Genomic DNA, 10,882 nt, shown 5'->3' with positions numbered 1-10,882 from the left:
TGAGATTTTTAGAAAGAAAATAATGAACAAATGTTCTGATTTGAAACAAACAGCAAGAGAAGTAACTCCATCTATCATCATTTTAGGAATAAAGCGCAGAAGATCCACCAGAACAACTCACTGTAGCAGAAATAGAGGATCGTCTGAGCTTTTTAAGGATGCCAGCTACAGCAGACTGTTTTCTATGTGAGCTCTGCAGCCTGCAGCCAGCAACCAGCAATACATCACTGTTTTTAAATCCAGTTAACTCCAGCTTGAAGAGCCTGCTGTAAATGGCAAATGTGGTGTTCAGCAATGCATATCTCAGCTCAGTTGTAAGAGCTTGTATCATATTATGTCTTTATCGTCTTTGTAAATCTTTTTGTAAAAAGAGTCATTTGTTTTATTAATGGTTTTGTAGTTTCATCTAATCATTCAAATAAAATGAGTACCTGTTCCAAGTCTAAAACAACTTATTCGTGTGTGCTGTTTAATTTTTTATCGTTAGGCTGTGTACACCAGATATAATTTTAACTTTGACTATATGTATATATATTTATTCAATCTCCTTTTTCCATCACACTTTGATTGCATCACTTTTTTGTATTTTTTCTATTTAATCAGCTGCTGTAACACAGTAGCTTCCCAACTTTTGTGATAAAGAAAGTATTTTTCATCATATTCTAATTACATTATCACAAACTGAGAATGCAGAATTCTAACTTATTGTAAATGCGGTGATTTAAATGTTTAGACAAGGCATCCACATTTTTTTGGCCACACGGCACCACAAATGGACATTTTTAAAGTAATTTACACAAATTTCCCATAGTCTAAGTCGATATAAAAGCATAGAATTCGATGGGCATTCATCCATCACGTCTCCGCCAAATAAAAAAAAAAAAACTTTCCTTGCTTGGAAGCAAGGTTCACTCAGAAAAAAGCAATCTACATGTAGCAGATATGAGATAAGGGCATATTACAGATGATATATTTTATTATGCTCTCTATTTATTATGATAAAATAAGATAGATATAATAAGAAATACATGGACTGACAGTCGCACAGTCTCAAAAAATGGAAACAAAGTGCCAAAAAATCCCCAAACAAACAAAACCCCAAACTCTCTCTTAATGATATGCAGACAATGTTATTTCTGTTATTTATGTATTTTTTAAAGTCTTATGATGCCATAGTCAAGCGTTTTACACATTCATCCAACAAGTAAAAGAGCAGACTGAGTCGAAAGCAGACACCGTTAATGTCGTTAGTATCACAGATCAAAACAAAAAGACCCGTTAAAAACACCTGCCGCAGTCCCCTATCAGTCAGAGGAAGCGGTACAATTAAATCGGTATCTCTCATTTTCTCCGCTTTGCTTTTCTCCCCACTGAAGAATCTGCTCACATCTATAATCCCACATTCCTTTTATCGTTTTATGTCTCCTGATGGCCTGTTATCACACAAACATGGCATGTTTTGAAGCCATAATTAAAATTTGGACACATCTGTTTATGTCGAGAGAGGCCATAAACAGAGGATTTTTTTATGCCAACTTAAGTTTGACTCGGGTCAGACCAACAAGTACTCTGGATTTGATCTTTTAGAACATGAGGAACGCTTCATAGGATGAACGTTGAGTAGAAATAGCCTTGAAAAAAATGGACTATTCACTTAAACTGAATTGCTCAAACATAATAACATCAGTGCTGTACAGTACAAACACACCAATATGATGATATACAGAACACAGAAATAGAAAAACAGTTAAAAACAGTTACACAGGAGATTTTCTGAACTTTACTGTAAAATTTGAACAATGCTGTCATTCCATAATCATACCAGTGATTGCAAACGCTACCATTGTTTTGATCCAACAATGATCCAAGCAGTTCCTCTTTGTTTCACTGGGGAAAGTGGCAGGATTTTTTCATGATGTAGCTTCTTCTGCTCTGGGCTGAGCTGAAATATTTATGAAGCTGCTTGATCAGCACATTACCAGCACAGCCTCACTGACTCAACCTGAAGAGCCACCAGATACAGTGAGATAGCTTCATCATCACTGCTGCCACCACAAACACAGAAGACATGCTGCCAATTAAAGCTGTGGTGGTGATCGCACTTACTGTTTGTCTGCCTGCAAGCACATTTGCTGGTATGTACTTGTCTTTGTTTCTTTTGTTTCTTTGTCTTTTCTCCCTTAATCACATACGCTTACACATCAGCATTGCCACTACTGGGATCTGGCAGATACAGATATTATATTTTACTCTTCCCAGCTTATCGTCACTGCTGTCGAAGATACATGATAGGCAGGTTACAGGACTCCATCATCAAGGGGTACTCAGTCCAGACTGACACAGAGATGTGTCCCATCAATGCCATCATGTGAGCATCTTTAAAATTATTTTAACAAACTGCTTTAAAGATCAAAAAATACTTGAGACGAAATTAGTGTTTACTGTGGGTGTAAAAATATTTACATATTGCTTTATTTTAATGTAGTTTCCACACAAAGAAGGGGAAAGCATGCGCCAATCCAGCTCTGAAGTGGGTGATTGACGCTGTCGATCATATAAGGTGAGATTTTTAGAAACAGAATAAAGAGCAAGTGTTCTGATTTTCTAAAAAAACAGCAAGAGAAGTAACTCCATCTATCATCATTTTAGGAAAAAAGCACAGAAAATCCACCAGCACAGCTCACAGGGGCGGGAAAAGAAGACCATCTGAGCTTTTTACGCACACGGTGGATGCCAGCTAAAGAAACACTTCACTCTTTTATCTTCCACTGACGTCCGTCTCGTGGAACCTGCTGCAAATGACAAATATGTTGTTAAACAACAGCAATATCAGCTCAGTTTTAAAAGCTTGTGTAATATTTTAATTTTATATTCTTTGTAAATGTAAGATAGGATTTTGTACTTTCATATAAATGCTGAAATGAAATGAGCACATGTGCCAGATCTGCTTGTGTGCTGTTGTTTTCTGTGGTGAAAACATCCAGCTTTAGAAGTTCTGTGCTGCTAATAGTTAAACAATGACAGGTGAGAGTCCTGTGACATGAGCAGGAGGAAGTCACGGGAGCTGAAGAAGGAACCGATATTTCTGTTGACATGGTGTCATTAGCTACCACTTAATTATTAAAGTAACATTCATGTAATAATCAAGTAATACAGCAATAATGGTTTGAACTGCATAATATTAAATTGCAGTTTATTTAATTGGGTTATATGGGGTCATAAACTGGATGTAATAATGTCTGTGAAGCAATGCAAATCAGAAATATTATAATATATAGTGTAATATATTAATAAGAATATATAACTGCTAGGAATCAAATAGTGATAACTATGCATGTACATTTTTATATACTAACTTTAAAGTGGTAGTAACCTCATAATACTAAGGTAATACTGGTTGATGCTTTAATATATTAGAAAAGTTTTATTATATTATGACGATGAAATTAAACTTACCTTACATCCCCAGCATGTGTTTGAAGGTAACTGTGTAAATATTCTGTCAATTGCTGTCTTTTAAAAACACACCTGAGATAGTTTCTATGCAATAACCAGGAATCCGGGCTGCAGAATGCATAACTCCCTGTTTTCTCTCCATGTTAATAACCTATGAAAGCAAACTCAAGTAATGTGTTACTTTGTGTAACCATCACATTACTTTGTCATAATTGAATGAGTTTATTTGCAGTGCTCATGAACACAAATCATACAGTCTCGATTTACAAGGTCCTTTGTAGAGGAAAATCCATTAATGAGGTCTGAGCTCCAATCGCACGTGAAGAGGAACAAATTTTTCTCCACCCCCCCCTCGCTCTCGCACAGATTTCTCTCAGCAGGATAACTTCTCCACAGAAGAGAGGGACAGGTGAATAATCGTAGAGGAACACAAGCGGCAGAGTTGCAGACTGGGAGACTGGAGCAGGTTTCAATAACATGGTTAATTCAACACTCAGATGCAGACTAAAGGATCTCTCCCAGTATAAGTAGTGGCAGGTTGATCAGCACATGACAAACAGGTGAGCTTGATTGTGTCAGGTGTCCCTGAGTGGAAGGTGGGAATTCTGGAAGGATCAAACCCTTGCAAGACAAAGCATGGTTAGGCACACAGGCACAAACACATCCACACACTCATAGTGATAAAGAAGGAGAGAGAGAATGGCAGCAATGCACGGGAGGACCATGACAGCCTTGGTTGTTATAATGGGTAGATGCCTGACCTGATGGATACAGACTCTTTGCTCACTCACGCAGAAATGCACTGATTTACTGACTTTTCTGTCTTTGTCTTTTGTCAGTCAACACCTAATACACTTGTGTGGACTTCCTCTTCTGTATCAAGCTAGAGCCGCTTGCCACTTGTGGTAGTTTATGTGTAATAACCAGAAATGAGAAATGAGAAATATGTGACCAAGACATGAGATGGTTTTGGTGGAAAGTTTATAGTAAGCAATTGCATTTATAGTCCGTGGATCGTGACCTATTTCAGTGGTTCAAATGCACAGCTTTTCCTTTGTTGCATCGGTCTTCGGTATAAAATAAGCCCCTTTGACCTAAAACCTTCGTATAACCTCAAAGCAACCCACGTGTAGCGCCCACATTCAGCAAGAGCATGAAGGTCTTCGGTGAAATACCTGATCCTCTTCAAACACTTATCCCCACATGCTTCTAAATGTCACACACTGTATTAGTTATTTTTAGGTATCTTACATTTTAAGTGCATGTTGAGATTCACAAAGAGGAACAACACCTTAAAAACCTTGTGCTAACATGTGTCTTTTTAAAGTTCTTTCAAAAAAATACCCAAATACTAAGCTCATGTACACATTTAAAGTTCCTGTATTTTACTGCAGTTTAGTCCATTATAATTCAGAAGGAAATGCTTTTTTTGCTGGGTTTTCGCTGTGGAGGTTTCGTTGTGGTTTTTTAAACCACACTTTTTATTGTGACAGCGTAAATTACTTTCTACTTTGCAAATTTTTCTCTGTGTTTACAGTTAACATGATATGATGTTTTCTTAAAGGTTAAACAGTCCCACCATGAAGACAAGTGAGTTGGAATAATTGTAGATGATCGTTTAGTTTCTAGAATGTCAGCTGACACGTGCTCTTACATTTTTATACAACCTGTTGCACACATATTGGTTATCGTGTTGTGGGTCATGTTGTTTTCTGTGTGAGCTTTGCCACCAGCAGCCAGCGACTCTTTTGGTTTGCTGGTTTAAACAATGCAGTATCAGCGCGCGTGTAAGAGAAAATCTTTATAAATGCATTTTGTGTTGTGCTGTTTGAATGATGCATCATTCCTCCTTTACTCTTAATTCTCTATTTAACAGGTATTACAGTCACAATTTGAATTCTACTGGAAGGATTGTACAGCACACATTTTTGTTAACTTTAAAAAACAAGACTTGGGTTCCCCAGTTTGAAATTATTTTGGATTTTTTCTAATCAATGCAGGATCAAAAATACGGCCTTTGCATAAGTCTTGCTGTAAGCTGCAGCTTAACCACACATTTTTGGTCACCGTTAACGAGCTTCGGGCATTCTGACTGGAAATTTCTTGGCACTGACTCTGCCACAAATTTTTTGATTACTATCAAAAGTGTAGGCCATTGGTGTCCAACTCCAGGCCTCAAGGGCCGGTACCCCGCAGGTTTTAGATCTCACCCTGGGTCAACACAGGATTAGTTCATTACCAGGCCTCTGGAGAAATTCAAGACATGTTGAGGAGGTAATTTAGCCATTTAAATCAACCGTGTTGGATCAAGGACACATCTAAAACCTGCAGGACACCGGCTCTTGAGGCCTGGAGTTGGACGCCCCTGGTGTAGGCTACCAAAACATTTAATAGACGTGCATCTATACTTTTGTTCCCGTGTGGGTTACAATACTGGCATTCATTTTATATTTAATCCCCTAGTTGTGCCAGATTTTGAATTACTACGGTGTAAACCTTTTTGTATTTTCTGTTTATTCGGCTGCTATAAGGCAGTTATTTCTTCTTCTTCTTCTTTTTGGCTGCACATAGAAAACACATATGTTCCATAGCCCAGGATGACATCATTGATGTGGAAAAAGCATAAAATTTTATGGACACTGGTCTATCAAATCTCCACCAACGAAAACTCTTTCCTTGCTTGAAAGCAAGGCTCATTCAGAAAATCTACCTGTAGCAGATATGAAATAACAGTTAATTACACAATGGTAAGAAAAATCTGTCATAACACAGGAAAAGATAGGCCTGAAGCAAACCCACTCACACAGACAGAGTGGGTTTGCTAGTTTCAGTTTAGTTTTTATTATCTTATGTATTTATGATGATACAATGATAAAGAATAGAATAAATATTGGAGATCTAGAGTGATTGTAGTGATCTCAGTCTCAAAAGCACATTTGACCGTGTCCACAGAGTGTCCTGTGGGAGTTGCTCTGGGAGTATGGGGCATCTAAGAGCCGATCAGTCCTTATACTTCTATTGCAAGACCTTGGTCTGCATAGCCGGCAAATAAGTTAGACAATTTGCTGGTGGGTGTTGGACTCCATCAGGGCTGATTCTGATCATAAATTTTATGGACAGAATTTATAGCAGTAGCCAAGTGGCAAAAGGCTTCCACTTTGCTCTCAGAATCTCGTATCTGCTTTTTGCAGATGATGTGGTTCATCAGCACCTCCAAGTCTGAGGTCATAGTCATCAGCCAGAAAAGGGTGGAATTACCACTCTGGGTCGGGGGTGAGTTACTGATGAGTTACTAATGATTAGTTACATCCTTTTACTTGATCAATGTACTTTTTTTTTTTTTGGCAACAATCCAAACCAGCGAAAAATACAATGTCAAGTCCAGAATATTCTTCAGTAAAACCTCAAAGGTACTGAATGCTCAAAAATATGCTGAAAGGAAACTTAAGCACATACTCCCACACAATGTAACTGTTTAATTTAACATTAAACACAGTTAAGGCTCACAAATCACATTCCCATCTAAGTGGGAATAAATAAAATACATATGCAACAGTGGGAAGTGTAATAATTTATACTTCCAGTGTCTTTGAATGAAACAGTTCGGCTATACTTCTGTTTGCTCTCCAGTTGTATTTAGCAGAGGCTGAGCAACCCAAGCGTCTTCCTTCTTCTTTTTCCTAACAAAAGATAAAGATGGAAACACAACAAAGGAGAAACAAAGATGTTCTTTTTATGAACAAATACGCGAAACACTGATACATCTTACACCACATTGTTTGTTTTATTAAAACAGACACTTATGTGTCCTTGTATTTGAATACAAATACCATATATAAAATATCACACTTGGGTAATAAAATAGTGACAGGTTTATAATTGAATTTTTGTCTCAGCCTTTTGGATTATGACCAGTAAAAATCAATGGTTGTAGCTATGTTTAAACCAGTGACATTTCCCTAATTTAAGAATGACGCTTTTGTGATGTCAATGCTGAGAGTCACAAAAAGGAGCAACGCCTTATAAAATTTCCCACATTGCACTGCTGCCTCTACAGGAGTCTTTGTCAGGTCAGGGTGTGTTAATGCAACAATTAACATGTATGATGCAATATTTTTCTTTTAAATTGCCCATAATTATAATTCCTTGCTTCCTACTGAGCTGGTTTGAAATCAATTCCTCCCAAAAGTTACACGTTTTTACACAGTTAATAAGTAATCACACTACCTTTTTGTGACAGGTGTGTGTATGTGCATAAACACTGTAAGACTGGAAAAGTGTTAAATAAAAGTGGTTCCATAAATTTCCATAATCAAAACAAAGGTTTCCAAACACTGCCGTTGTGTGGATCCATGTGGATTCATACGCCCCTCCTACTTGTGCCTCTGCTGGGACTTTTTGTGATGATGTCACATGTCTTCATGCGTTTAGAGCTGAGGTATAAATGAGGCTGCTGAGATTAACAGTTTTACCAGCACAACCTCTCTGACTCCATCTGAAAAGGCGAGACAGTTTCATCATCAGAGTCACTGCTGCCAACACAAACGAAGAAGACATGCTGCCAATCCGAGCTGTGGTGGTGATCGCACTTACTGTTTGTCTGACTGCAAACACATCAGCAGGTTCGTATTTGTTGCTTTCTTGTCCTTTCTATGATTTGTTTCTTGTTTAGTCACAAATTGTCTTTCCTTCTTTCACAGCTTATCCTGACTGCTGTCGAAGGTACATGAGAGGCAGATTACCATGTTCAGCCATCAAGGGGTACTCAGTCCAGACTGACACAGAGATGTGTCCCATCAATGCCATCATGTGAGCATCATTACAATTACTTTAACAAACTGCTTGAAAGAAACTAGTGTTTACTGTGGGTGTGCAAATATCAACATATTGCTTTATTTTAATGTAGTTTCCACACAAAGAAGGGGAAAGCATGCGCCAATCCAGCTCTGAAGTGGGTGATTGACGCTATCGATCGTATAAGGTGAGATTTTTAGAAACAGAATAAAGAGCAAGTGTTCTGATTTTCTAATAAACAGCAAGAGAAGTAACTCCATCTATCATCATTTTAGGAAAAAAGCGCAGAAGATCCACCAGCGCAGCTCACAGCTGCAGAAATAGAAGATCATTGGAGCTTTTTAAAGAGACCACTGATGCCAGCTACAGAAAACCAAGTTTTTTATGTGATCTTTGCATCCAGCAACTGTTTTATAGTCCAGTGAACTCCATCATGTGGAGCCTGCTGTAAATAAGAAAGATGTTGTCAAACAATGGACATATTAGCTCAGTTTTAAGAGGTCTATAATATTAATTTATACTTTGTAATTGTAACATTTTGGTTTTGTGCATGTACTGTTGTGTTAAAAAAGAGTAATTTATGCAATTGTTTTTGTGGTTTTATACATACATTGAAATAAAATGAGTACCTCTTGTGGGTCTAAAACTATTAGCACGTAGCGCTGTTGAATTTTTTCACACTAAACACGTGACACTGCATTCCTCCTTTAATCTTTCCAGAGTTCCAGCTCTAGACATTTGTGTCATAACATGAAACCTAGAAAACAGCTAAACAATAACTGACAAAACTTCTCAAAGGAGGAAGTTGTGGGAGCTGCTTATGTAAAGCATGTAGTAGAGCAGGTATTTCATCAGCTATGATGAAGTGGAAGGCTTAGAAGGCTTAAATAAGAGCTGCAAAATGCATAACTGCCTGTTTTCTATCCACTTTAGTGTTAATAGGTCAAGGTCAAGGTCAAATTTATTTATATAGCACATTTCAAACAGCCGATGCTGCACAAAGTGCTTAACAATATAAGCCATTCAACTTTACCCCATTCAACTTTAAACTTGAAGTAATGTGATGATTAACTGGTGTGATAATCCGCCTCAGTTTGTCTTTGTCAGTCACATGATTCTGGAGTGAAGCCAAGGAAGTCTAGCCAGGTAGCAGGTGGCAGTTGAGCTGATGGTAACAGACTCTTTGCTCACTCATTCAAGAATGCACTGATTTATTGACTGTCAATTTTCTACAATTAAAAACCATTAAAAAAAAACTTGTCTGTACTTTCGAACAGAAAATGTTAAAATATTCACATGACCTTTACAACAACACCTGATTAATGGCAGATAACCAACAAGGAAGCTGCTGAGACATTTCCACAGTCCTACCTGCGGGCAAAGACAGGTGAAATTTTCCGGCGGCCCTGCCAGAACCACAGAGCTGCCAGAGAACAGGGAGGAGTCTACAATAGGGGAAGTCCAGGTCCTCAAACAGAGCTGCACCTACACACTCTCTATGCATTATAAGTTCACTATTACGCACACCCGGCTCAAAAATAAAGTAATGAAAAAACTGTGGCAGTGCAAACATTTTTCTAAAGATTTACTAGGCCAACTTTATGCACAAAATTAAAAGATTTGCTTTTCACTCTAAAAAAGAAAACATTGGTAAACCTTAAGATATATCAGAACAACATGATGCAATGCCTTTTTGGAAATTCTCAGCTTTTGACTTTTGTTGCTGACTTTAAAAAGAGCTCCTCATTTAGTCAAGAATTCTAGCAACCTGGACTTTCTTGTTCATCTAATTCCAATATTCCTGTGTGGTTGAAAATAAACTTGTAGCTTCAGTGGTATGTATTCCCCCATTCTCAGAGGCTTGGCTTGTATTGCTCCCAGCTGGCGACCTGGGACTTTTCATCTGTTTGGCTGCTGTACTAACCACTGCACCGTGGCAACACATGGACCCTTCCTTTACAAACATTTAGCTGATAAAACTACATGTATTTAATGTAGAATAAATAAAATGAAGAGGACACAGCAGAAGGTTAGCTGAAACACTTTCTTCTGAATAGGTAAACCACACTAGTTTGGTTAAAGCCATAATCTTTGCAGGTAAAAAGTGAACTGGAAATGCATCCCAATCATTCTATGAATGAATTATCACATGCTTGGCTGGCTGGATTGTTAGATGTTTGGTTTGATGATGGGTTGGATGGTTGGAGGGTCAGTATTACTTTTACTATTAAGAAACTGTGTCCTTTAGTCTCATTTACTTATCAGAATTTTGTCTTTGCTGATTTAAAACTCAGTAGTTTAGTGTTATTCTTAAAAATGCAACTAAAAAGTTTGCAGCAAGACTAAAAATGAAATCAGATATACTGAGTGTAATATAGTTTGTTACTTTTATGTCAAAAACTTTAAATTAGTGTATATTTACCCAGGCATACTTGAACTTTTCATAAGCTTGTCTTTTATTGAGTACTTTACATCAGGTGCTGTATGGCTTGTTGCTGCTGGATCTGCGGTCATTTTCCTGGAATAAGAAGGAAAATGTGATCTCGCCTACTTAATCTTTAAATAGTTTTGAAACAGACATTTAATCATACCTGGGATTTTTTCAAACTAATATTATCAGTGAAATAGTAAG

At 37.6% G+C, this 10,882-nt stretch overlaps 2 protein-coding genes across 2 annotated transcripts in view; both read left to right on the top strand.

The window, feature by feature from the left end:
* The window catches only part of LOC106633155 (C-C motif chemokine 20-like), a 3,785-nt gene extending 553 nt beyond the window's left edge, over positions 1 to 3,232 (top strand). Inside the window, exons 3-7 of the mRNA XM_042220049.1 lie at positions 488 to 492; positions 2,028 to 2,135; positions 2,260 to 2,368; positions 2,486 to 2,560; positions 2,650 to 3,232. Of these exons, the coding sequence (XP_042075983.1) occupies positions 488 to 492; positions 2,028 to 2,135; positions 2,260 to 2,368; positions 2,486 to 2,560; positions 2,650 to 2,710 (358 nt within the window). The 3' untranslated portion in view covers positions 2,711 to 3,232. The remainder of the gene's footprint in view (positions 1 to 487; positions 493 to 2,027; positions 2,136 to 2,259; positions 2,369 to 2,485; positions 2,561 to 2,649) is intronic.
* A 4,649-nt stretch (positions 3,233 to 7,881) lies between these two features.
* On the top strand, positions 7,882 to 9,065 carry LOC102296962 (C-C motif chemokine 20-like). The gene is made up of 4 exons (XM_042220039.1): positions 7,882 to 8,078; positions 8,157 to 8,265; positions 8,363 to 8,437; positions 8,526 to 9,065. Exons 1-4 carry the CDS (start codon positions 8,012 to 8,014, stop codon positions 8,572 to 8,574), a joined length of 300 nt encoding a protein of 99 aa, XP_042075973.1. The 5' UTR covers positions 7,882 to 8,011; the 3' UTR covers positions 8,575 to 9,065.
* The last annotated feature ends 1,817 nt before the right edge of the window (positions 9,066 to 10,882 follow it).

This window comes from Haplochromis burtoni, unplaced genomic scaffold (assembly GCF_018398535.1).
Source record: "Haplochromis burtoni strain Fernald_Lab_line unplaced genomic scaffold, NCSU_Asbu1 Contig_41, whole genome shotgun sequence".
NCBI lineage: Eukaryota > Metazoa > Chordata > Actinopteri > Cichliformes > Cichlidae > Haplochromis > Haplochromis burtoni.
Note: the sequence above shows the minus strand (reverse complement) of the source record. Positions and strands in the feature narration are given on the sequence as shown.

What these genes read in the sequence shown, in the direction of transcription:
- LOC102296962 (XM_042220039.1), top strand. Translation starts at nt 8,012, where the DNA reads ATGCTGCCAATCCGAGCTGTGGTGGTGATCGCACTTACTGTTTGTCTG. An exon ending in GACTGCAAACACATCAGCAG is followed by an intron (nt 8,079 to 8,156) that starts GTTCGTATTTGT and finishes CTTCTTTCACAG; the next exon opens with CTTATCCTGACTGCTGTCGA. An exon ending in GACGCTATCGATCGTATAAG is followed by an intron (nt 8,438 to 8,525) that starts GTGAGATTTTTA and finishes TCATCATTTTAG; the next exon opens with GAAAAAAGCGCAGAAGATCC.